The sequence below is a fragment of the Rhodamnia argentea genome, chromosome 2 (assembly GCF_020921035.1).
Source record: "Rhodamnia argentea isolate NSW1041297 chromosome 2, ASM2092103v1, whole genome shotgun sequence".
Taxonomy (NCBI): Eukaryota; Viridiplantae; Streptophyta; class Magnoliopsida; order Myrtales; family Myrtaceae; genus Rhodamnia; species Rhodamnia argentea.
The window spans coordinates 10,526,100-10,552,127 of NC_063151.1; the positions used below are offsets into that span (position 1 = coordinate 10,526,100).

Genomic DNA, 26,028 nt, shown 5'->3' on the forward strand with positions numbered 1-26,028 from the left:
TTTAGATAAAATAGTAAAATATCTTATCCGAGATTTGGCGATGTCCTCCGGCCCGGGTATATCCCGATAACATGTCAAATAAGAAATCCGGGATAAGTGGTGGGATATATCCGAATTTGGTAAAAAAAAATAAAGACAATGTAATAATTATCTCCCAAGGATGGAGCGACGGAAGCATCTACCATGCAAGGACCACCTCCATGATAGTCAATTGTCATCGCTTCCAACTAGACATGGCCCCGGGCCGGTTTGGGCTCGGAACCGGCCCTTGGATTAATTGGAATCGGCCCGGCCCCTCATGGGCCGGTTACGATTAGAAAGGAATTCGGAATCGACCCGAAATAGTTGGTTCGGAACCGCCTTATAGCCACTAGGCTAAGGCCGGAAAAAACAAAAAAAGGGGGGGGGAAAGAGCCGCCTAACGTCCCAATTTTGGGTTATTACATTGTAACAGCTGAATCCCCCTTCCTCCATTTTTTTTTTGTTAATCAATTTATCCTAAATTCTCTATAAATATCATTCCCCCATTTCATTTTTTCTCACAATTTCTCTCAAATTCTCTCAATCTGTTCAATTTTCTCAATCCCGGCTCAATTCTCTCAATTTTCTAAATCGGCTTTCCGCTAAATTATTTGAAAAAAATGGCAAGTGGAAGCGGAGTTGGTAACAAGAGAAAGAGCTACATGGGAATGGGGGAATTCGATTATCCTCAACTTTATGATCAATATGATCCTCGTGAGTTTACATGTTGGGTAGGCGCTGATAATAATATCAACTATATTCTCAACATCGAGCATGTCCCAATGCAAGAAAGTCTTTATCCTCCTACCGGCGTTGAAGAAACGTCGACAGCAAATGAGTCGGAAAGGCAGGGCCGGGAGAATACATCCAACTTATGGCAACACTTCGACAAGGTACATGTAGGCGGAGACAAGTATAAGATAAATTGTAAATATTATGCAAAATTATACAATTTTAATAAATGAGACGACTATGGATCATACCGTCAACATCCGACACAAAAAATGAAACGCAAGTAGGGATCGACACCGACCAACAACAAATTTTTGCGTACGTCAATCCTAACACTTATCCTTTATTTGGTTACGGTGATGAAGTTTATAAAGAAACATTAACTCAATATGTTGCTATTGAACATTTACCATTCACTATTGGTGAAAATTTTGATTTGAATTTTTTTATAAACATTGCATGTACTCCGCAAGCAAAACATGTTCCAAGAACTACTCTTAAATGCGAACTTTTTAGGGTTTATAAAAAATAAAAATAAAAAGCTTTGCAAAATTTTTTTACGGATTTCAATGGACGTGTGCATATAGGTAGCGACATTTGGAGTGATCCTTGGCAAATTCATTATTATATGGGTATCACATGTATTGGATAGGTAACTATTGAAACATTCAAAAAATAGTACTTGCATTTTGAGTGTTTGATTAAAGGCATACGGCCAATAATATTTATAGAATAATTAGGCAAGTTTTAGAAGAATATAATTTGATTAATAAAGTATTTTTAGTTGATTTTGATAATGCCGCATCAAATACCACTTCCATTCCCGAGTTAAAAAATATTTGTAACCCTTTTTTTGCGGACAATTTTTTCACATTAGATGTGATTGTCATGTTTTAAATTTATGTGTACAAGATGGTTTATGAACTCTTGAGGCTTTTCTCACCCCAATAAAGAGAGCAATTAAATTTTTATAAAGTTGTTCCCAAGTTATGAGAATGGGATAGATTTTGTAAACCACATGCGCAAAAACCAAAAAGATTTTCAAAAGATGTTCCAACTCATTGAAATTTTACCTACGAGTTGTTTTATCAATCTTTTACTTATAAAAATTTATTATGTGCTTTTATTTCGAATATTGTTTCCGAAATTAATTTACTCACGCAAGATTGGGTTGTTTGTAAAAAAAAAAAAAAATAGATTTTTTGAAAGTTTTTAATAATGCAACTTATACTTTATTCGGTGTTTATTTCCTCCTTTATTTTTAATATAGTATGTTAACATTGGTGTTTTTGTGAATATGAAAAGATGCTCATTAGTTCGATTATTATAGCAATAAAAGCAAAATGGCTGCATTATTATACATGCATTTCTCTTGTTTATTTGATTGCTATTATTTTCGATCCACGTACTAAATTAGATGGTTTGTATGATTGTCTCAAGGATTATTATTATGATTGTTTAAATTTGAATGAAACAATAGATATTAAAACTATACAATGAGAGGTTAAAGACACTATAGTAGCATTATATAATAAATTTTGTAGTAGATAATGATTTAGGTAATAGTGGATCTTCTCAACCTAATGCTTCACAAAGGGAAGAGAGTGGTAAACTTAATAGAGGTACAATATGCTCATTAGTAGGCAAAAAAGATAAAATGGAGCAACATGTAATATTTTCGAATTAGAAAATTATTTAACCATTACTTTTGAGTTCCGTGATTTCAAACACAAGACATATTTCAAAATTCTGGAGTGGTGTAAGACTCATCCAACCCAATTCCTAGTCCTCGCTCTCATCGCTAGACAGATATTAGCAACCTATTCTTCAACAGTTGCGGTTGAACAATCATTTAACGTTAAAGGATTAATTTTAGATGACCGCCGTTCACTATTAAATTCGAATGCTGTGGAGGCTCAAGCTTTTATCGATAATTGGACAAAGGCTAAATTTCAACAACAAAAGCTAGATCGAAACGATGAATTCTTCAATGATGATAGTAGAGAATCCCTACCTCTTCCTTTTTTCCCCCTCAAATTTGATTACAATGTGCAATTTGATTATAATTTATAATTGATAAGTTATTATTTATTATTTCATAATTTTTTATTTAAATTTAAATTTAAAATTCGAAACCAAAACCGGCTCGGAACTTACGGTTCCGAACCGGAACCAGGACCGCCCCTTGAAGGGCCGGTTTTGGTTCAAGTATGGTCCATGAACCGGAACCGCTGGTTCATGAACCGGAACCAGCGGTTCATGGCCCGTGGACAATGTCTACGGTTCCAACCATCGTCGTTCATTATCGATGGGCAACCGATCGTGTTCCAACAACTGAGGGTAAAAAGGAGAAGTTACGCGTCGCCTGACTATCCCGACCGAATTACTCAAATCTCCTCACGAGTGCATCAGAATCTTCGAGGTGACCGTTCAAACCAAACGCTTGTCAGCCCTCCTTACTCACTGTTGGGTGGATTTTTATCCACTTCCTCTCTGCCCCTTCTTACGACCCTAGATCATCGGCTCCGATGTCGAGTGGCGCTCAAGTTTCGCGCGCCACATCCACCGCCCTTCACCTCTGCATTGGCCGCCACTGCCTTCCATAGTCGCTCGGCGGCGCTCGGGATCGTCTTCGCCGGAGTCCGACCGGAAACCGTTGCAAAGATACTAACTAGTGGGATTCTTTCTTACAGCGTGGGACAGTGGGACCCACCGATTGCCCCCAATCGAATCTCTCACCCCGCCAACGATTTCATGTGATAGCTGTCTTTTTTTGTTGTCGTACTCGTCAGTCGTCGCTTTTCCTCTCTTTGTTTTCCCCGTTTTACTTTCTCCAGTAATGTATTCCGGGGACTCCGTTTATTTCTCTCGAACAATAATTTCTTGGGATCTAAGAAAATCTACAAAAACCCAAATGCCGAATATAGCAAGCGAAAAAAAGCGAAAAAAGCCAAAGTCGGTCGGTCGGTCGGTAAAGTTCGAACTCGCCGCGCATCGTGCCCAAGTTGAGATCCCGCTATCGACAATCCCATTAAGTAAGCAAATTCTGTTAATTTACCATTGTATGCCTCGGACTTGGCATGATGGGGTCGAGTCTCCTTCCTCCTAAACTTTTCTATGCAAGAAAGAAAAAGCCAAAAGCAAGAGATGGGGCACGTCCACATGACTACGAGTACGAACGCCAGGGCCTCGCTATCGAGCCCATCACATTGGCCCCCACGTAAACCGGACGTGTCTCAACTCAAAAACTCCCATCATTAAAATCCGCTCGCCATTTTCCCAAATGGCCAAAAAAAGAAGAAATTCAGAAAGGAGGGGCCAAATTGAAGATGGGTATTGGAGAGAGGAGGCAGAAAGAACTTGACGACACGTCGTTGTCGCTCTTTTTCTCTCGGGCCTTCTTCCTGGGTTTGCATTGACAGGGGTCCGAAGAACAAGGCCGGGGCAGTGACTAGACTACACGTTACGTACGGGTTGGATCGTATCCGGGCTGTCTGTTCGGTTGGATGGTACCGTTTCGTTGTTTAGGCTTTTCTTTTTTTTCTCTCTCTCTCTCGCGCTGTAACGTGGCCAATTTGACGGTAGAAGCCAACGTAGGGGGGTTGTTGATTGGGACTCTCGTGCTCGTCTTTTGTAGCCTTTCCAACTAGAAAACAAAACCCAAGTTTGCAGAGGACGAGATTCTTTTCCTTGTCCCAAAGACTCCAATTTCCCAAATTCGCATTCTCACCGTCCGAAACCAAGTTAATCGCGTCTTAATTTCTCTTTCTTGCGTTTATTCTTTATTTTGTTGTGATGGTGCAGTCAATCCTAACACGATCCAGCGAACTCGAGCTGACCGAGGAATCCCCACTCTAGCTCGTGAGTCGTGACTGAGACTGGGAGCGCAGACTTGGAGCCAAAAAAAAAAAAGGCAAAAAAAAAAAAAGGACCTCTCTTTGAACTTTGGCCGGGAATAGAAAAAGGACCACCTTGACGAAAAGGAAATATAAGCACACCAAAATAATTGCTAATGACATTCGACCAAAAAAAAAAATTTGATAATGACCTTTTTTTTTCTCTCTTCCCTTTTTTTTTTTTGGGACCATGGGTCGATGATCGTACATAAACAGAAAATATAAGTACGCCAAAATAATTAAATAAAATGAAAAGGAACGAATAAATCCGGACGAATGCTTTGCGTAAGGAAGACCCTCTTCAAATCCTTATTTTAGCTCTCTTCATCGTTTGGCCTGGGACCAAATGACGTAGTGCTTGCAAGGAGTTCAGTTGGAATTATACATAGAGGGATTCGACCGACCTCTATCGATCTTCAATCCCACGATGGTCCGAATATAACCACGGAGGGAAAACATCCACGCTCTAAGACGTAAATGCGAACGATTCTCAAAATAACAAATGATGACTTTCAGCGTGTGGCTTTTGTCTTGAGAGAGAAGGGAGAAAAAAACACCACACGTTCTTTAGTTATGTTGTCTAACGTAACCCTTCAGAAATTTTTTTATTTTTTTTTGTCGAATCCCTTCGAAAGTTATCTATTTATTTTGAAGATAAGGAGGAAGCCTTTCGAGAAGGCACCTTTTCGCGGGTCCTCTCAAACACACCTCTTTGTGGACGTGTTACAACATGTTCTAAAAAATCGATAAGACAGAGCCCCTCAAAATTTAAGTAATTACGGTCGAGCCACGTCTCGTAAGTTTTTCCTTAGCAAGAGAAGAGAATTTTCCTTTGCACACAAAGGGCAGAAAAAAAAGGCAATAGGGAAAAAAGAAATTAGAAAAGGGGATTGGTGTCGGCGCCTTTCCCATTTTTCCGATGCGCGTACCTTTGTGGCGCTCCTGCCTTTTTCTAATAGCGCTTCGACTGTCGTTTCATACCGACCAAGAAAAGAAGAGACTGTCGTTTCAGACCCGGCTTAGTTTCTACTTTTTGCCTCACTGCTTGGAATTCTTTATTTAAAGAAAATGGAATTATTTTCTATAGTATCAAAGACAAATTACAAATTTACAATTGTTTTAGAGAGCCTTCCATACTATCGTAATATAATGTACAAGCTTGAACACGAGACGTTGGCTTCGACGGCGGGACGGCAAGAGAGTTTTAATCCTCTCCTTGCGATTTCCAAGTTTGTCGGGGAGCACATCGAACCAGGCCAATGTGGGGGAGTGCGGGGTTTAAGATCAAGCGAGGCATTGGACTAGTCGAGGTTTCCGAGAAATAGATCCGAACACCACCCGACCCCGTCGATACGTGATTTTTTAATTTTTTTTTTGTACGAGCTAGTGATTCAAGCTCTGTGCGGAAAAACAAAAACTTGCCCCTGTCCAATAAATTGTTCAACGCTCTCGGCATATAGATGATAAAACAAATAAACACAACGACTGGAAGAGGGCTGATCGGTCTTTGAGTTTGACTAACAAGACTCGAACGGAATCTCTTCATCTGTTCTGCTCAGAGAAAAAGAGTGGGGGGGCTGCAAATCTGTTCGGGAATAAAGATCAACAATCTGAAAATCTTGTCTATACTTTGACTACGGTAGATCTTGGTAGACCAAGCGATCTGAGCCCTTCAAATCGGTGGATCTCATCCAACGGTTCGGACCGGGCTTTTTGGGGTTTTGCCGTTGTGAACAGCGAGGCGCTTGCGATGCATCGTCAGCCCTTGAAATTCCGACCGGGTCTCACGTGGGACCCACGTTTGATCAGAGACGATCACGGAAAAGTCCGGTTTATTATATATTCGTTATCTGACGGTCGCGAAGGTGGGAAGCCGTTCCCCCCCGAGTATTTTTTTGTTAACCCAACGAGAGATCTGGCGGTAAATCTGGGAGAACATACGCTACTAACCAGATCGAAAGCGATATATCATATATATCTCTCTCTCTCTCTCTCTCTCGTAAAACACGAAATTGCCGTGTCAGGGAATCACGGGCGTGGACTAAATTTTCTCTTTTTCAAATTTTATTTTCCCGGAAAAGGGTCTGTTTTCCCAGATACAAAGAAGAAAAAGCGGAGAAATCAGGATGCACCCCGAAGAAAGAAGGGTCTTTTGCTGCGTCGGATGCGTGTGCATGTGCTCGAGATAGAGTCTAGAGAGAGAGTCTAGAGAGAGAGAGATAGAGCGCGTGTGTTTTTTTTAACTTTCTTTTACAGAGACGAAATCTCTGAGGGTGGATCCACAAGTTGTCGCTTTTCTCGAAGACGAGAATGTTTCCGGCCACGAGCCGACAAGGCTCGAGACAACAACATCGCCTCTCTAGAGAAGATCAAATTCCCAGCATTTCGAATAAGAGAGAGAGAGAGAGAGAGGGGTCATGTGGGCATTAGAGAGATAATAGAAGCAGAGCAAAAACAGAACAGAGCAGAACAGAGCGTTGCAGAGTGAATAGTGGGGTACTGTTGGGAAAGCGACGAGTAACCGTAATAGACTGGAAATGACGAGCGAGGGGGGTTTGGTGTTGGGTGGTCCTTCGGCTCTGTTCGACTCGGTTGACAGCGACATATCTACCGACGTTTCGGCACACACTCTCTCTCTCTCTCTTCCCTGCTATTTTGGCTGCTGCCTCTGCCGCTTTTACTGCACCCCCCAAAATCCACCACCAAACGGTTGACCTCTTATTGTGAGGGGAAAAGTTAAAAAGTCCTAAAACAATCTAACAGTGTCGTTCAAGAATTGCCTCCTCGGCATCTTGAAATTGCGCTCCTCAATATAAATTCCACGACATCTTCTCCTTCGTATCGTGTGAGAGTTATACATTTTAAAATCGAAAATATCTTTTGGTATAGGCATATTTTATTAATGTCCCAACAGCATTTGCTAATAAAAATTTAATACGAAAATCATCCTGGGAAAAGTTGTTTAAGTAATGATGGTGGGATTGGGGAGGAGTGTGGATTTGGACATAGGCATGGTTTGACCGACGCTCTCCAGTCCTGGTCCCTAATCTCTAGGGCCATCCGAGTCAACCCATCCGCTAGAAAGGGCTCGAAGTTCGCAACAAGTTAAGGAACATCATCATACAGCCCGCTTGCTTCTCCAGCTCCTTGCTCGCAGAGCGGCATATCGAAAAAAGTAGAATCCAAATCTTTTTGTACATTCACGCATTGAAATTTGATTTAACGGGGAGGCCCCAAAAAAGTAATTGCCATATACTCAGACGGTCCAAAAGTATTTCACGTAAATATCGTGCCCGTTATTTATGAAAAATTATCGAAAAAAAGGTTATATATTTATTGCAAGGGTGGCGCTTTTTCCATTTCTCTTTTAGTTAAGACACTCATTTTTTCTTGTGTTTTGACCATATTATTCATTGTATGGCCAACTATTCTAAAAAGTAATCCTATTTTTTTGTTTGGTCTAACTCTTTTTATTTTTTTTTTTCGTTTATTTTTTCTCGGCGGATCTCACTTCTTTTCTTTTCTTTTTCTTTTTTCCACCTTTTGACGTCTTAGTTATTGCTATGAAAGTAGCGGACAAGCTCCAAAGGGAAAGTAAAGCTGTGAGGGTTGTGTCCTTAGTTTCCCAATCCGTTCGACCAATTTTGATCGGTCAATATTAACGTGAACAAATAACGATCCTACCCGTCAGTTATTCGTAAAGTTTTGATTTTTAGCCGTCTGCTCGCTCCCCCGGATTCTCGAATTCGGGATAAGTAACTTCGTTCGTGTAGAATTTTTTCGACGCCGGGGGAGACCGGCGTAGGCTCTGATATTCCCTCTTTAAATTGGGGGACAGCGAAGGGTGAATTTCACCTTTAATGGAGGAGCGTGCACATGGGCTTGTCCACGGATGGCCATGACAAGTTACACGTACGTTGCCCCCCCTCCCTCCCTTTTTCTGCCGAAAAATAGCCACATAAAATTCATCAGCGCTTGTCATTTCCGTCGATCATTTTCACGGCTTGTCCTTTATCCTTTTTCCTATAGCGACAAAACCCGGCCGAACCATATAAATCTCGAATCGGCCAAACAATCTCACACGGAATCGGAGGCTCGGCCTCGGGGGCGGACGATCCAAAACACCGGAATCAATCCGCATTCCGCCTGCACGCGGAGTGTGATCGCGCCATCGTTCAGCAAGCGCGATGGAGACTTTTAAGTGAAGTGAAGTAGAAGTGGAAGTAGAGACAGAGCTGACTTTAATTTGGCTCCTCCCGCAACGCGCGAATCGCGTGCGAATTCAGCACAGCACTTTCGATGTGTGATATTCATTAATCGGTGATGGTTTTAAAGATGATTTCAGATGGGCTTCTCGTGGGAGCATTGATGAGACAGGTCAAGGGGACACAGGGTGGCCGTTCATGCAATCTCCATTACTCTTTTCTCCCCCTCTTTTTTTTTTTTTTTTGGGTCTTCATCTATCTCCTCTGTCGATACATTAAAATCTACAATTTTCTTCTAGCAAATTCCACTAAAAACATCAAATTATGCCAATTAGAACACAAATACCCTAAAACCATAAATTTGCCCATCAGGGCACAAATACCCTCAAACCGAGATTTATACGTATGCAACATATGTGCCAAATATTAGAGTTCCATCCAGGGTATACTTGTCACGCTTGTATAAGCTCGGAATTTTAACAAGAAAAGTACGGGGTATTTGTGTTATAATGGGCAAGTTTAAGGTTCTTAGTGACACGTAAAAAAAAAAGTTCGAGATGTTTGTGTTGCGGTGGATATAATTTAATTTTTTTTTAGGTATTAATCATTGTTTAGTTTCTTGGCTAGCCAAGTCACTAATACATGAATAGCTTGTTAGACACGCAAAATTAGGGCATGATGTCGCTTATATTAGTGAATTGTGTCGCTAATTACAGTGTAGTTTCGACCTCGTGCCACGACTTGCGGACATGTCCTCAACTCGTCCGTAAGCATAGCTATGTAAATCGAAGACTCGCAATGGACGTAGAACTCGCGCATTACGTCATGCAATTAAAATGGGTTTTAAGTTTTCTTCACATGCAAGATATATGTAATGAAAAATAAAAACCCGTAAATTATCTTTTGGCTGCAAAAAAAAAAAAAGATTTTATTTTTACTTTGCTAATGCATGGGGTGCACAGAGTGTGAAATGCACCCATTAGGGTTGCCTCAGGAAAGGGAGTTTCTTTGTTAGGTTTTGTCAGATTATTATCAATTGTTTTAAAAAATTAAATCGTTGAATGGATGCGTGATTTAATATTTAAATATCGAGCAAGTGGGGAAAAAAAGAAAAAAGGAAAACTCTGATCCTTTTTTTTATTCTTTTATTTATTTTTTCTACCCAGGTAATGATAATTACATGATGAGAAAATAATAGAAAATCACACCCTCGTCCTCTGAGTAATCCTTCCTCTTTCAGCATCAACAGTGATGGAGACACCTCACTCACTCAATGCCCAATGCTTTAATTGCACGATCGAGTCAGAGGAATTTAGACCCTATTAAATAGCTCCCCCCTTGCTTAATTTTTACTCGACCAAAAAAAAAAATTACTTTTTTTTTTTTTTGGGGGCGGGGGGGGTCGACCCTAATTTTTACTGTTGAATGCAGCTTCTGGTTGATGTGTTCTTACTTATGTACGAAAAATGATGAAAAAAAAAAAAAAAAAAAAAGGAAAAATTTGTTTCTGTTGTGTCCTCAAGCTACAAACAAAAAACTACGTCCGAAGCCACAGGCGCTGTTGATGTTTCCACTTCCTAGGATCCATCGACGGACACGATAGCATGCATTAATTAGGGTTTTCTCGGCGCCCCGGACGTGCTGACACGTGGACTTATCGGGAAACGACACGGTTGTCAGAAATCTCTCGGTTCCCCTTTTCTTCCTTCTTGACGTCGGAATAAATACCCAGTTCGACCAATAAGTAATGTATTTTCATTTAAATTATTGATATTTCCAAATTATTGAAACATCTCAATCCATAAATTTTTAAATTCGCATCAATTCCGAACTATTTATATAATTTGAGAAAATGGAACCGATAATATACTACGTAACCACAACACCTAATAAAAGCCCGTGTTTGGAACAGTACTAACCACACCCGATGGATAAACACATTAGCAATCGCAACCGCGAAGGTGGATTTCTCAGCTTGCTGAGCATGCATGCCGAACATTTCACGACCTCACGGCGAGATTGTCTCGCCGCTACCCTTTCCCGAACTCTCTTTCTTGCGCACGCATTTCGAGGATTTATATGATACCGGCGACGATACGATACTACGGCGAAAGCCGAATCGCAATTTCGGCAACAACCATAGCCGGCGGCGGATGATTCTTGTAAGGCAAGGGGGAAAAAATTGGGACTATATTCTTCTACTTTTCGTAATTCCATTTCATTTTCTGTCAAACTATATGCTAAAAAAAAATTTACAGCCGAGTTTTAAAAAGGGAAAAAAATTGCATGAGAAACTCTCAAAGTTCGAGAAGGAGAGATTCCCAACAGTCATGAGCTGACGGCCGTTAAACTAGGAAGGTGGAAAAAAATGAAAAAAGTCACGGAGGCCGTTACTTTTCTGAGAAGAACTCGGCTTAGAATATCTCCTTTTTTTAATTTTCTTTTATTTTTTCTTACCTGCTCGATAAATTTAAAAAAAAAAAAAGAGAGAGAGAGGAAATTAACAAATTTCCGGGGAAGAAAAGGACACGTAAGCAAAACTGAAGTGACAGCACTGACAAATAAGCAAAGCGAAAAGGCAAGGGCGATGCTCGAAGCTTCAACCATTTTAGAGAGAGAAAGGAATAGCCATTAACAAACCAAAACCAGATCTTCGATCTTCCTCTTCCTTTGGCCTTTTTTTTCCCTCCCCCGTCGCATTTTCTCGAGAAAAACCACCACCTCCTGCTCCTCCTCCTCCTCCTTTTATTTTCCCGAGAAAATCCATATTCCCCCCGGCGGAAAATTTGTTCTCTGCCTCCCTCGCAGAGATTCTGATCGACGATCCCGCGGATTAGGAATTCGCGCGACGGTGCCTCTTTTTGTCCGTTTTCTGCGGAGGCGGCTCCGCCGGTGCATCCGTTACCTCCGAGCCTCGCACTGTCGGTGCCTCCCTCTCTCGCTCTCTGTTGTTCTTCTTTATGTTTTGGGGCGTAACGGAGATGGGGAGATCCGTACGGCCGTGGTTCGGCATTGTTGAGTTTCAATGCGGTTTCAGCTTTTACGAGCTTTCAATGTCGCGTGAGATGTAAATGCTCGCATCGGCCGTTCCGTACGCTCTGACTTCCTAACGGTTTTTGTTTCTTCACTGCGATTTATTGGTTGCTGTTTGATTAGACGTTGCTTTTTTTTTTTTTATTGCGTGTGCTTGCCCGTGGAGGACGACTTGATGGTTTCTGAGCCGCTTTATGATGTTGCATTTGGGAGGTGGTTCGATGTCGAGCCCACTTGGGTTCTCTCTGGCTTTTCAAGGCAATTTCTGGGCAGTGAAAAGTGCTCCGGTGTTCATTGGTTTTTGTTAAATGGCGCACGAAAGTTGATGAATTTAAGTGCGAGCTGTTTTCGGTAAATAAGGAAGGAAAATTGCGTTCTTTCTCTTCCTGTCGCTTGTATGCTGGAGGAGTTTCACTAGTTTCAGATCTGTTGAGCTTGTGGGTGTCTACAGGTCTTTCTGTAATGTCTGGTAATAAAACATTAGTTTACCGGAGTGAGTTCTTCTTTCAATTCTGAGCAAATCCTGAGCTGGCGGTGAAGGGAAAGAAAGCATAAGGATCCTGCATTAAGTGTATTTTTAGATACTGGGGCAAGAACTGGAAATTGCAAGTGTCGCTTTCTTTTGCTCGAGCTGGACCGTTTCGTATGGTCACTTGATCTTTTCATTGCTCTTTTGCACTCTGAAAGGCAATTAGACTCTGGAACAATGGAAGGGAAATAGTAGCTGGCTAGAGGGTCTTCTTTATATCTGTTTGTTTTGCATTTGGGTGTGGGTGCTAATGCCCATTTGCAGATTGTTGACCATCTTTGTATTGCGTCTTATCTGGTGATTCATTGTTGTCGTTTCCGAAATCATACTATCTAAGTTTATTTCTACTATTCCTTTCTAGCTTTTGATTTGTGTCATACATCTTTCTCAGACAGAGTCCTGCACATGTGCGCTGCTGAGATTGAGGCTTAAGGTTAAGCTGGTGATTATTATAGTGGATTGAGATGTCAGGTATCTCTCATGTGTCTATATTCCTCCTTAATCTGAGACCACAAGCCTTGTGATCCTGGTGACCTATAAACTGATTTATGGTAATGTTTTCTGCAGAAGAAATAGAAGGAATGAGCGGTTATGATGACCTAAGAGAAAGAAGAACAGATCCTGAGAATGCCGATGACGAAAGACGGAGATCTAAAATTGGGAGTCTTAAGAAGAAAGCTATAAATGCTTCGAACAAGTTCACTCATTCCCTCAAGAAGAGAGGAAAAAGGAAAGTCGATTACAGGGTACCAGCAGTTTCCATAGAGGATGTAAGAGATGCAAAAGAGGAAGGTGCAGTTCTTCAATTGCGTCAAAAGCTTCTTGACAGAGATTTGTTGCCATCTAGGCTTGATGACTATCATACATTGTTGAGGTTAAGTTCAATTGGTCCTTCCCGCTTTTCAGTGTTCTTGAGTGAAATAAACATGCTGACCTCTTCCTTTTCAATCTTATATATAGGTTTCTGAAAGCTAGGGATTTTAACATTGAAAAAACAATCCAAACATGGGAGGAGATGCTTAATTGGAGGCAAGAATATGGAACAGATACCATCTTGGAGGTAATTAGAGATCCTTTTTCACAAATGCTCTACCATCGGAAGAATCTGCATCTTTAATCTATGCTCCATCACGATTATTAAATTACGCAGATGTTTCAGAATTTTGGAAAAAAGAGAAAGCTAATGACGCATGAGAAGTGGATTGTCTGCTATATCAGTTCATTAATTTGTTTGGAATATGTAGGATTTTGAGTTTAATGAGTTAGAAGAAGTCTTGCAATATTATCCACAAGGGTACCATGGCGTTGATAAGGAGGGCAGGCCAGTGTACATTGAAAGGCTGGGTAAAGCTCATCCTAGTAAGCTCATGCGTGTAACTACTATTGATCGATACGCAAGATATCATGTCCAAGAATTTGAGAGGGCTCTACAGGAGAAATTCCCAGCATGTTCAATCTCAGCAAAGAGGCGAATATATTCAACGACAACTATATTGGATGTACAAGGATTGGTATGTTGCTAGTAACTCATACGGCATTGGCAATTTTTTAAGTTTGTTTTGCCCTCAGTTTATTTTGGCAGCACTAATGTGTACTCAAAGACCTTTCTTGAGGGTGCTTTCCAATGTTTGATTGTTAATATATTCATTTTTGATAAAAGATTTCTGATGTTATTCTGGCCTCGTAGATGACTCTGCTAGTCCATTTTGTTGTAGAATTTAAGCATGGTGATAAGCAACAAAAGATTCATTTTACTCACTGATAGTTGCTCTTTTTATTAGTTCTGTTGATCTTTTTAACTTGTTGATTTGAAATTGTATGAGATGCAGAGCATGAAGAACTTCAGTCGAACTGCCGCAAGTCTTTTGGCTGCTTTGGCAAAAATAGACAACAATTACTACCCTGAGGTATTTGATTATTATGAACACCATTTTGTGCACTTTTTGTAATGTCTCTGACTGGTCTGAATTCTGCAGACTCTACATCGCATGTACATTGTTAATGCCGGTCCTGGCTTCAAGAAAATGATCTGGCCTGCAGCTCAGAAACTTCTTGACGAGAAGACAATTGGAAAGATACATGTAAAATGATCCTACCTTGAGTCCTGTAGCATCTGTCTACCTTCTTCATTCAATGTTCCACTAATCTATGGTTACCTCCTAACCTTTAGGTTTTGGACCCCAAATCCTTACCTCGACTGCTTGAAGTTATTGATTCAAGGTTTGTTTCTTTTGTGTCGATTTATTGTCATTAAATAGCTTCAAACATGCATGTCTTGACTTTCGATTTGGTTTTTCCTTCCAGCCAACTGCCTGACTTCTTGGGTGGTTCTTGCACCTGTTCCGGTGAAGGAGGATGCCTTAGGTCTAACAAGGGTCCGTGGAATGATCCTGACATAATGAAGGTACTGCATCTTTATATTTACCATTCTTTCTTTACTCAAATTGGTGAATCAGGAGTGAAGTTGAAGTGATTCTGACATTGTGAAGCTTGTGCGCAACGCGGAAGCAACAATTGTGAAACAAATTACCAGAGTTTCTGGCGATCAAGAGAAAGTTGACTCTTATATTCAGATACTCCCGTTGAAGGCAAGTGTTAACTGTTGACAGGAGTGATCTTGTTGTGTTTCTAATCTAGATTGTCAGCTCTTCTTCTTCTTCTTCTTTTGCTGAGTGATTATGCACTCTACTTACCAGGGTAGAGCTAGTGATATGTCAGCAGCTGAATCGGGGTCAGATGTAGATGATGCTTGTTCTCCAACACCACAAAGAAGTTCTAGGTTTCCTTGTTTGGACCCAGTGCATGAAGAGGTGATTCCTAGAAATTGGGACATGATGTCTTAGATTACCTTGTGTGTATTAAATGCCGTGTTATAACTGGACTGCGTGTCTATGTATATCACTCAATAAGGATTGTAACTGTTGCAGGCAAGAAAATCAGACTCGGATGCCTATTACAGCTGCCATGATAACTTCATTTCAATTAGGAAAGCCAGTGACAGTGAACAGGGCGTGGAAGCTGCTCAGGGTCTGCTGCTTAAAAGAAGTTTGTCTTGCAAGGACCAACAGACCTCAGAAGGTACCAATTGTTAGCCTGATTGACTAAAATAGCAGATTCTATCCTACTCGTGGGTTCCTTAGAAACAATTTGACAAAAAACACTTCTGAGAACGAGCAGGCATAAATGGTTTTAAACAAATGAAAAAAAAAAAAAATGAGCAGGCATAATTGTTGACAGCCTTTTGTATGATGATGCATTTTCTAATTGTCAATCTTTCCTGGCAAAGGTATTCCTTTGACTATTGATATACTGATACATCTCTCTCTAGGGACTTCTGTTGTTCATTGGTTAGGCAACATCAGGGAAAAGTTGGATGTCAGGAATGTCCAGTGTGCAGCACGGATACTGGTCTCATTCATGGTCAAACTTGTTGCATTCTTCCGCCTTTTTGCATCTAAATTAGGGAGAAAGCGGAATAGTGTTCATCCGTCTAATGTGATTGAGAGCAACACAAACAGCCAACTGCAAGTTGTTGATGATATAAATGAAGAAGATCGTCTCCTCCCATGTATAGAACGTCTTCAAAGACTAGAGAAAACAATTGAGGAACTTAGCCATAAGCCTGCAGAAATTCCATTGGAAAAGGAGAGAATGCTTTTGGAATCTCTGGACAGAATAAAGTTGGTGGAGTTTGACCTTGATGAAACAAAGAGAGTGAGTCATGCTTCCCTTATTTTTGAATCTGAAAGAAGGACCATGATGGCTATATATGTGGATAATTTTCTCATTCCATTGGAATTTTGTAACAGGTACTTCATACTGCAGTGACGAAGCAACTTGAGATCACTGAACGATGGGAGAATTTGCAGCATTCGAAGTGTCGAGTAAGTTGACATCTTTAGAAATTTCCTTGTTTAATCAAGACAAACCTCATCATTGAATATACATCCCTGGAGATCAATAACACCACATAAATCTAGTAGCGCCTTGTTGTACTTCACTGAACCAATATATGTGCTTGTCCATAAAATTGTAAATGCACGACATAACAAAATCTGGATGAATGTGCAAAACTAGAATTGTATGATTAAAGCTCTATGTGGTGTGTGAATGGCTAGTACAAGAAGCCAAACAACAAAAGCAAGTCTCTTGCATGGTGAGCCGTATGATTTCCATGCATGAAAGTTTGATGCTTTCAGTTTTCTTTGGAATGCATATCTTATTGGATTCTTATTGCAGCAAAGAAGGTTCTTCTGTTAAATGCTTGAAGACTCCACTGTGGATACTGCAAAGAGTGCAGATGAGAACACAGAAAAGTTGGTGCTTTGGTCCATGATATTGGCTTTGCGAAGCCACTATGGCACCCAACCCTCGCTTTTTGCTGTTAGGTTATGCTCTAGTCAGCGATGGATGCCTGCTGCTTCATGGATGTCCTGCAGTTTCGACATAGCATATGGAAGAAAGAAACACCTGAAAGAAATTCTTTTTGTTGCACGGCACTATGTTCGTGGCCACTTCGCTGGAACCAAATGTATATCCGAGCATTGTACAGTGGTGAATGCTTAATGGGATAGAAGAGAAAAGTGGGTGACTGATAGTAAAGTAATTGCAGTCCCTTTGATATAGAGGATTGCTTTTGAAATTTTGTCAGTTTATTAAGGAGTGGTCTGATTTAGGGAGTAGCGTATCAGCATACCAGTGCGGCATTTAATTATTGGACGTCTCTGTCCGGCTCATCCGCTCTATCATGCTTCAAAATCACATCTCATTTCATCCATTAGTCGTTCCTTTTCTTTTCACCTTGAGCAAGATGGTGTCACACATCAAATTTGAAGCAGGGTCAGACCAGACAGTGGACCGTAAGGCTTGTTGCGAGACTGACTCGTCAAAACTGCGATGGTTTCCAGGACATGATTTGAGATTAACGAGTCTCTCGCATTGTTTTGCAAAATGTCAAATTTAGCTTGTCTTGATCTGTTCCCTTGGTGAAAGAACACATTAGTGCTGGCGTAGGCGATTGCCCATCTCTGGAACTCATTAGTAAACATCGAAGACTGGATTCATTACTGAAAAAGCAGGTGAAGTCTTGAACAGGGTGACAAAAGAAAACCGGAATTACGGTGGGGCAGCTGTTGGGATGGGGATCGCAAGTTTTTAAAAAATTTACGTGAGGCTGTTTTTTCTTTAAACTCGTTCTATCATTAGATAAAAGGCAATTGCGTTCTAAATATATAGTAACGTAGCAGAAAAAAAAAAAAAAAGATCATCAATTCAAATTATCGATTCATGGTTTTTTTTTCAAATTATCGATTCATGGTTTAACAGCTGGCAACGGCAGGGAAACGATAGCCGAGAAAGAAGAAAGTGCGAGGGCGAGTGTGAGAGAAGAAAAGTGACGTTCGCGAGCTTTGAAGTCATCTCTCTCTCTCTCTCTCTCTCTCTCTCTCAGAGTGTTCACCTTCCCTACGTATGACTATGTCCATACGACTATGTCCATTTCTTGACCCAACTCGCTCTCCGCCGAATGTTTCTGGCTGTCTTCAACCCACCCTCTACTTTAGCTACTACTGGTTCTAGATGGCTTTGCTACGCACTGCTTGAATCTTCTCTTGCCTCTGTTTATGCTCTAAGAAGAAAGTGACAAAGACAGAAGAAGCATAAAAGAAGATCTGATTCCTCCCCCCTCCCCCCTCCTCCCCGGCTCTCTCTCTCTCTCTACCCTCCTCTGCGCTAGCTCAAGAACCCAGAAAGCTATGGCGCCATTCGGGTTCTCTCTCTGCAAGTTGTTTGCCCTTTTCTTGATTCTTTTGACCTGTTCCTCCAAAGCCGCTCCTTTACCCACCCCCATTTCAGGTATCTTCAGTGGAAACTCCTCTATTTCGAAACCCCGCCAAATTTTCTCTTGTGCGGACCCCTTAATGTCATCGTAAGATTTCTGTTTTCTTGATATGTGGATACAGACGATGTCTTCGAATCTCAGGCTCTTCTTGCTGGTCGGCATCTCCTCCAGGCTAAGCAAGGTAAGATCTTTTCTATTACCCTGTTTCCTGGATAGTTATTGTTATTTCTTCCAAGCTTCTTGATGCATTGAGCTATTTCGGGATGTTGGCGCTCCAAATTTGTTTCTGGTGCGGAGATTTCGGTTAGAGATGTGGAGAAATATTGTGGCAACAGATCCCCGGTTGCTGCGTTACTGTTGGTTACTCAAGTAGTGATTGTTACTCAAATTATGTGAGCGTTGTAGCTCTTAGGTATGTTAGTTCCAGCATATGTCCAATGTCTTTTATCTTCAATGACTACTTAGTTCGATGAAGGGTCAGATCATAGTGAAAATCAGATTTCTGTTCAGCTTCTTCCGTACTTTTGGATCATCCTACACCCTCTCTGATTTCTGTCCAGCTTATTCTGTACTTCTGGGTTGTCTTATGCTCTCCCACGGTGGATTTGTAGGAAAGACGGAACTTGGTCGTGCTGTTTTGTCTCTGCAAGAAATTCTTAAGTTTATGAAATCGAATAGCCTCAATCTAGCATGGAAAGGGAAAAAGAACAAAACCATTTAACTGGAAGCGTGTGAAAAGTGCCGTGTTACTACTAAGTTTCTGCTGTTCTCGTCATCTGGTTCTTGTAGCATAATCGGAGACACAGGAAAAAGGATGACCCCTTTGAGGGAGCTCTTTAGCAACATTATCAGCAAAATACTCTGCTTTTAGTAGATGTATGTTGTCGATACTTACTAGCTGTAGCTAGCCACCCCTCCTCCTGCATACATATATTTACGACAAAACAAAAAATGATCACAAAGACATGGGCCAATAATGCCCCAGCCTCATCTTTTCACCGATTCGCTCAACCTGCATGCTGCTTTAATGCAATTATAGTGTCTCATGTCCAAAGGGCATTTTAGAATTTCAATTTTCTGCGATGAATTTTGCAGGTTGTCCAGTGAATTTCGAGTTCCTGAACTACACGATCATCATGAGCAAATGTAAAGGACCTACTTACCCTCCCAAGGTCTGTTGTGCAGCGTTCAAGGAGTTTGCGTGCCCTTATGCTGATGTCATAAACGACCTAACGAATGATTGCGCTTCAACCATGTTTAGCTACATTAACCTCTATGGGAAGTACCCGCCCGGCCTTTTTGCTGCCGAATGTAGGGAAGGAAAGCTGGGGCTCGAGTGCCCGGCATTACCACCATCATCCTTAGCCAATGACAGCAGCGGCGCTCAAATCACATGCCATGCGCCCATTCTATTAGTACTTTCAGTTGGGTTCGTCATCCTCGTGTTCCAGGTTCTGTTTGGACCAAGACTATAAACTCTCTCCACTGCAATTATTGTATTCTTTCTATAATAGCATCGAGAAATATATGATTGCTGGCCTATTCATCTTTTGTCTATCATGTTTTGGCAAAGCCTGTTCTTCAATGTCCTGCCCCTGACCTGTGATGGGTTTCCACATAACTGTCGTTGGAGCTTTGTTGAGTTAGTTTGTAGACTGACTTATACGTATACTTTAGTAGACTTACTTATCTGTATACTAATATGCCATAGTTCTTGAATTATCAACTTGCAACTTGTGGAACGGAATCTTCGTCGGATGGTTGTCATCTCAAGGTTCTGGCGTGCAATTTTCGTTCTTCTTCCTGAATGCCCAGCATGACCACCATTGATCTTAGCCATCGACGATGGGGTGGGGCTCAAATCAAATGCGGGGCACGTCTTCTGTTAGTACATTCATCTGGCTTCACCGTCATCTGTATCTTCCAGTTTCTGTGGGACCAAGACTATATACTTTCCACTGTGATTATTGTCCTGCACACTCGAGGAATACAGCCACCCCGTCCCGGCATTGATAGGTTTTGGGTTTCCACTTAATCGTGATTGTAGCATGAGTGTCAGTTTGTGCTTTGGTAGACTGGTGAAAATCTATGCAGATATGCCATAGGTCCTTGAATGATCGTGTCAAGAGTGTGGTATGCAACATTCCTTATTTTCCCCGGTCGGGTTTGTCTCACGATCGGCTCTAGTATAGAGTAATTGACCAACCTAGGAATTTTGAAAAAGTGTTGATCTGAGTGAATGCTCCGACTATGTGCACGCGTATGCAAGCACATTGCAGAAGGAAGGGTAAATACTCGATTGACCCTTTTTATTTTTTACAAGTTCAGGCTGTTACTCGAGTTCTTTGTTTCTATTTTGCTGGTCGATACTCACATGTTTAAGCCTTTAAGGTCAACAAAAGAGGGAGCAGAAGATGCATCGCCCCAGCCAATTGTCGCATCTTGTGAAAACTGGAAGTGAGCGAAATGCGTCTTTTGAGAATGATTCCGGTCACCTCTGGCTGGATTGGGCAGTTGATCCGAACTATCGTACATGATGGGTTGGCAGGAGAATCGTACAATTTTTTAAGTGAGACCAAAACGTCTTTGCCCCTGCGACAATTCAGAACGTTTCAAGAGATCTGAGAGAGTTGAACCAAAAAAAAAGAGATCTGAGAGAGAACTTTTAAAGAGAGATCGGGAAGAAGATTCACTTCGTTGTTCTGAGTAATTCTCACATTACTTTGTCGTTAACACTTAAATTTAGTTTACATCACGCAAGTGTGTCGTACACCCACAAAGAGGATCATAGCACAAGCAATCTTCATGAGGATTATTTAGCAAGACTTGGACATCAAGGACAAGTCATACACGAAAAGAATGCTAAATTGCGATGGAAATTAATCGTACATCCACGTATCTTAGCTTCGAGACTTGAATCTTTGCTGTTTGAGAAGAACAAGACGCTCCCAACAATTTGCTGGTCGCTCGAGCCTATTTTCTCCATCCAGTCAAATTCCTCCAGGGTTTTCATTGCTTCCCAGATGAACACTGGCCTTTCCATATCTAAGCAGTTGGGCAGTCACCATAAGAGGTTGAATCTAGACTTGTGTCGAAACTGCTTCTTCGTCAAGCACCAGGGCCCAGGGAATGTGCTCAACTGTGTTATGCCAGAAAACACGGTAATGTCTAGAGAAGTCGCAATCCACCTAAAGCCGAAAGAGGAAGTTTTCCTCCACCCCAGATTAAATAGGTACAAGCAGCATAAACACACATAGGTTGATGGTTTCTTTTAAAAAATTGCTCACAGATACACACAATCAGCATTCAGATCATAGACTATTGACGTGCGAATAGGCCCCCATTTCAAAGTGAAGAAGCCTTACATTGCTGATTAACTTGGCCCCAAACCAAGCAGTATCTGCACCGTAAGGTGGTGTTACGACCCTGATCCCGCTTGCTACGGAAGGGGGAAGAAGTCCATGCAATTCCTTCTCCAACCTCTCTGAATAAGAATTTTCAAATGCATGTCAAAGATAATCAAAATTCAGGACCCGACCAATGGTTCACAAGTATTCTCATAGTATCATTATAGAGTGGTAATAAAAATTCCTCATCACGTAGCATTTTTTAAGCAGAATGCCCATACACCAGCAGAGAGCATATACCTGCTAGTCCAGGTAAACATGCTGTTCCTCCTGACAGGACCACAGTCTTGAACCATGTGTCATCAGCATTAAGCTCTGCAGCATGGCAATGGTCCATGCAAAGCGCTATTGCCTGGTGCAAACCCATTGTTCGTCTGTGGGAACATACGATATCACTTTAACAATAGCAGTTGTCAAGGAACAAAGTGTTTGAAGGGGGTGTTTTGGGGGGTGGGCAACAAATAACACAGACGAAGAATCTGCTTTTGTTGAGGCAGTCAACATTTTTCTGGTAAAAAAATATATACTAGACTAAAAAGCACTAAGCTCCTCAAAGCTCAAAAAGTTTATGGCAGAGGGAAGAGATGATCTTACACTCCTGCCATGCGAGGTTGAAATAGGATTTCCCCCGTTTGAAAGCGTTCTTTTGAAAGTATAAATGACCCTTCCCCTGAAACTTCATAAGATGCTTCTGTGTTCTTGCGTAACTCGGCATTATAATCAGCCGCAACATAACATAGCTTCTGCATTTCCATTTCATCCGACATAAAAACAACAGCAGACTCAGATGTTGATGCTACACAAGTGTAAAAGATGAGCTTGAATTCATAGTAGACATTGCACAGCTTGAGTTCATGGTAGATTGGCCAAGATCTGGCTCAAATTTTATGTGGACCCAGAAGAAGGAAACGAACTTTAGGTATACCATAATGTTCCACATATAAAGATAATCGAGTTGATTAGGAGAAAGTTGCAAATGCAGAAGAAAAGCATCAGCATTAGGGACATTGAGTCCCTTTTCTAGTGATGTTCTTAAAGGACAGGACCTGGTCAGACTATTAGAAATTCCATTGTTCCAGGTACTATTCTTGCACAGACAACAATCGTCAGGGGGGGTCAGCTGATGAATCCTCAACATATTGCAGCATGTTAAATGACGAAGAGACTTAGAAAGCAGCTAACGCACACTGGAATACATGATACAAGAGAACCCTGCTCAACCATCAATGAAGAAGGCAATACCTCCTTCAATGTACGAACTGTATACAACGACTCAAAACTCATATTCTTCTGCTGCATCAGCTCCCGGAGGAATCCTGTCAGTTTTAAAGCTCCAATGCCTGTGACTTCCACACCCACCTTGCGCATCACTTTACCATGCAAAACTTGGGGAGAGAAAAAGAAAATGGGGTAAATTAGTTAGTTTCAAATTCTTACAGAATTAGAAAACATATAAAAGCGAAGAAGCAGCGCTTATTTTGTATTTGGTTATTCTATCTCATCTCTGACCCTCAATATCAGAATATGCTAGAAATTTAGTTTTTGGAGAACGGGTAGCATGAGATCAAAACTCTTAGGGATGTCAAGCTTATGATAACACATTCTACGTAACATGTTTTATGCCGTTCTTTATATATGAGAGTAACGTAACATTTGTGTTCTCTTTTACTGAAAATCTAATACAGATTGACGGAATTTCTCTAGCATAATGAGTTCATGTTAAACGAATAAGAGAATGTTTTGCAAGAAAGAACCAAAATTAATAAGCAAATTAAGCGTAAGTTCATCAACAGGTGATATGAAACTACCATGTTCCAACCATCAAATGAATTTCTATGGTTTTGATGAAGTAACAAATTTAGGTCAATGCAACAATTCTTGAGAGGAAGTCAAGAAAATCTTGAGATTCTCAACCTCGCACTAAATGAGGCAGGAGGCCTAATTGGTGTCTTACTCCCACCAGAAACTAAGGCTGCATCACTCATAAATTCAAATGAAGAAACAATTACTTGGAACAATGGAGGTCGACTGGAAACCAATATTGACAGAAATTCCTGAAGTTCGCCTCGCTGCATAGAGTGACAAAGTTGCCTGCAGTCAAAGAAGAAGCATGAACAGTTTTTGATATAATTATGCTCAAAGCAATAAATTAACCAGCTTGAGCTGAAAAAGAGAAGGACGTTCCTTGCAAGAGGTGCTGTAGGGTCTATCGATTTCTCATTAAGTCAAGAGCACAAACACACATTCACCAAGAGAAAGAAAGCATCCAACTAGGGTGAATATGCATCAAGAAATCTAAATCATGATACAATAAGAACAAAAGTGCCCTTTGTTTCTTTGTAATCAAGTAATTGATTTACCTTTGACGAATATGCATTTCTACATTTGTTGGCAGACTCACAAACTGATGCTTCAGAGCAGACCTAGCTTGCTACTTGGTGACCAAGGCATCATGAATAACATGCAATCCAGGAAAAATTTTTCCTTTCTCACTAAGAGCATAGTAAAGGAAATGAAAGGAAATGTAAACCTGATTAATGGCACAGACAGCAGGAACATTCATCTCAAATAAAGTAGAGTAGATGGCCTCTTTGAGCTGCCTTCTTGATGCTTTTGCGGATTCAGTATCTAAACAAGAAAAGAAAAAGTCCGTTCTCTGAAAGACATTATAAGATTCCCTTTTCTGGGCAAAGGGTAAAACTAATGGAGGACTCAAAATGCATTATACAGGGAAGCGACGAGTGATTATCATACGGTCTCTATCACTGCACAATGCAATTAGCTATATGGCAGAGCTCTGACTAGGAAGCTTCAAGATCTGAATTGGGACACTACTTCCACATTACACGGTATGCGAGCAACTTACCATCATAGTGGCAGATTGGAATGGACACGACGATTGGCTGCGTTGATGGCCTCACCTGCATCCTGCAATATACCAGAATCCACATCTTTATATGTAGAAGTTCAAGATTAAGGGGAAACAACAAATCTGAGGTTTTTTATACTTTCTGGAAAATGAAATGTCAAAATTCTCAGTAGAATTTAAATCCCAATAAATCCAATGAACTGCAGATAACTTGAATTCCAATAGTTAAATAAGAGAAGTGAGAGGAACCTGCTATAGATTGTAGCAAAAAAATGCCGAAGTCTGGCATGCATTGGAGATTCGATATTGCCAAATTCCTACACATTAGCCAATAGTATTTAAACAGACGCAACTTCTGGTACTAGGGCTCCACTTGAATGAAGACATGTTAAATGTTGCTCCCAGACTCCATGCGACTTGCTAAAATTGAGAGAATGTGAATTCTTGAATCCTTACCAGGAAGGTTGCTGACCTGCCAGATGGACAATCATATTTGCTCCACCCAAATTTGCAATATCCAGAACCACCTAGCTCAAGACAATAAAAGAGGCAGCGAGAACGCTAAGATCAAGATACATTCAATCATAATGAAGCAAGTGAAAATGACCAACAATGACTTATGACGAAGATGGCAATCAGTATCCATGCATTTCTTCTTTTTCGTACCGCTTTAACCAGTATCGAATCACCTTTGAGAAGCAGAGGCTTACCGTCAATTATGAGAGCACCAGGTACTTGCGCTCGCTGGCTGTATATACTTATAAACGATAGCTCAGGCACCTCGCTTGAGAACGTCCTGCAATGCTTTCACCTCCCTTAAGCACAAACTCGTTAATCTATTTCCACAAATCATTGACCAAATTGACTTCAAAGACCTCTTCGAAGTACAGTATGAACAACCAATTGACGATGGCTATCATCGAACCAATAATCTACTCGTATCCGTCGCAGTTCGTACAGGAAACGGTCAAAAGAAGGAAGAACTCACTGAACCGGACAGCCGAACCGCAAATTGGTCTCGGCGAAGAAAATCGATTCCCAGGGCTGGCTCTGGTTCTGGAGGAACGAAATCCAGAGGCGATCGTCGGACACGAGCGACTTCCACGACTTGCACACCAGGCTCGTCTTCATCGCGTCCTTGGGCCCCAGCAGCCTCAGAATCTGCACCAGCACGTCCTCCGGGAGCCTCTCGAAGGCCCCCAGGGACGACTGGGCCAAGCGCGCGCGGTTCCTCGACGAGCCGGGTGCGGAAGACGGCCGATTGGACGCCAATTCGACAATCTTCCTCAGGATCGTCGACATCGCGAGCGGATTGGCGGAGGATCGCCGAGTAGAGATGGTCGGAGCGGGGGAGTGACGTACAGAGTAGAAAGGGCACTTTTTTTTTGGGGGGTGGGGTGGGGGCGGTAAGGGCAGATTGGACAGTGAGGATTTTCATTTTTATTATTTATTTATTTTGGCAAAACGACGCAAATAATCTTTAAATTTTGATTAAAT

At 41.2% G+C, this 26,028-nt stretch overlaps 3 protein-coding genes and 1 long non-coding RNA gene across 18 annotated transcripts; 3 read left to right on the top strand and 1 right to left on the bottom strand.

Moving 5' to 3' along the window:
* On the top strand, positions 1 to 23,422 carry LOC125313951. The gene is made up of 3 exons (XR_007197663.1): positions 1 to 13; positions 12,620 to 12,622; positions 23,303 to 23,422. It is a non-coding gene; the product is annotated as an uncharacterized LOC125313951 (long non-coding RNA).
* On the top strand, positions 11,447 to 17,065 carry LOC115754134 (phosphatidylinositol/phosphatidylcholine transfer protein SFH13-like). 14 transcript variants are annotated; one of them, XM_030693079.2, is made up of 15 exons: positions 11,447 to 11,966; positions 12,808 to 12,887; positions 12,984 to 13,290; positions 13,377 to 13,476; positions 13,661 to 13,927; positions 14,246 to 14,323; positions 14,393 to 14,497; positions 14,587 to 14,636; positions 14,721 to 14,820; positions 14,906 to 15,004; positions 15,113 to 15,226; positions 15,344 to 15,494; positions 15,745 to 16,130; positions 16,226 to 16,300; positions 16,656 to 17,065. In XM_030693079.2, the coding sequence occupies exons 2-15, from the start codon at positions 12,881 to 12,883 to the stop codon at positions 16,674 to 16,676; spliced, it is 1,860 nt and encodes a 619-aa protein (XP_030548939.1). In that variant the 5' UTR covers positions 11,447 to 11,966; positions 12,808 to 12,880; the 3' UTR covers positions 16,677 to 17,065. The 14 variants fall into 14 exon arrangements, with proteins under 14 accessions (XP_030548939.1, XP_030548947.1, XP_030548942.1 ...); XM_030693087.2 differs by having other exon boundaries at positions 12,987 to 13,290; XM_030693082.2 differs by having other exon boundaries at positions 12,812 to 12,887.
* On the top strand, positions 18,124 to 19,812 carry LOC115754173 (GPI-anchored protein LLG1-like). The gene is made up of 3 exons (XM_030693133.2): positions 18,124 to 18,269; positions 18,377 to 18,436; positions 19,351 to 19,812. The coding sequence occupies exons 1-3, from the start codon at positions 18,170 to 18,172 to the stop codon at positions 19,728 to 19,730; spliced, it is 540 nt and encodes a 179-aa protein (XP_030548993.2). The 5' UTR covers positions 18,124 to 18,169; the 3' UTR covers positions 19,731 to 19,812.
* Positions 20,934 to 25,902, bottom strand: LOC115754171 (actin-related protein 8). Of its 2 annotated transcripts, none has more exons than XM_030693131.2 (12): positions 25,520 to 25,902; positions 25,242 to 25,327; positions 24,988 to 25,058; positions 24,781 to 24,848; positions 24,529 to 24,590; positions 24,193 to 24,290; positions 23,672 to 23,753; positions 22,905 to 23,047; positions 22,257 to 22,405; positions 21,903 to 22,036; positions 21,621 to 21,739; positions 20,934 to 21,394 (listed from the first exon to the last, which is right to left on the bottom strand). In XM_030693131.2, the coding sequence occupies exons 1-12, from the start codon at positions 25,831 to 25,833 to the stop codon at positions 21,317 to 21,319; spliced, it is 1,404 nt and encodes a 467-aa protein (XP_030548991.2). In that variant the 5' UTR covers positions 25,834 to 25,902; the 3' UTR covers positions 20,934 to 21,316. The 2 variants fall into 2 exon arrangements, with proteins under 2 accessions (XP_030548991.2, XP_048131276.1); XM_048275319.1 differs by having other exon boundaries at positions 20,934 to 21,443.
* Between the last annotated feature and the right edge of the window lie 126 nt (positions 25,903 to 26,028).

Excerpts from the sequence above, each read along its gene's own strand:
- LOC115754173 (XM_030693133.2), top strand. The coding sequence starts at position 18,170 with ATGGCGCCATTCGGGTTCTCTCTCTGCAAGTTGTTTGCCCTTTTCTTG. Across the intron at positions 18,270-18,376 it reads TTTACCCACCCCCATTTCAG|ACGATGTCTTCGAATCTCAG; the intron begins GTATCTTCAGTG and ends ATGTGGATACAG. Across the intron at positions 18,437-19,350 it reads TCTCCTCCAGGCTAAGCAAG|GTTGTCCAGTGAATTTCGAG; the intron begins GTAAGATCTTTT and ends TGAATTTTGCAG.
- LOC115754171 (XM_048275319.1), bottom strand. The coding sequence starts at position 25,833 with ATGTCGACGATCCTGAGGAAGATTGTCGAATTGGCGTCCAATCGGCCG. Across the intron at positions 24,849-24,987 it reads GCAGGTCAGCAACCTTCCTG|GAATTTGGCAATATCGAATC; the intron begins GTAAGGATTCAA and ends GCTAATGTGTAG. Across the intron at positions 22,406-22,904 it reads CAGTTCGTACATTGAAGGAG|AAGCTATGTTATGTTGCGGC; the intron begins GTATTGCCTTCT and ends ATGGAAATGCAG.
- LOC115754134 (XM_030693075.2), top strand. The coding sequence starts at position 12,971 with ATGTTTTCTGCAGAAGAAATAGAAGGAATGAGCGGTTATGATGACCTA. Across the intron at positions 13,928-14,245 it reads TATTGGATGTACAAGGATTG|AGCATGAAGAACTTCAGTCG; the intron begins GTATGTTGCTAG and ends TATGAGATGCAG. Across the intron at positions 16,131-16,225 it reads ACCTTGATGAAACAAAGAGA|GTACTTCATACTGCAGTGAC; the intron begins GTGAGTCATGCT and ends ATTTTGTAACAG.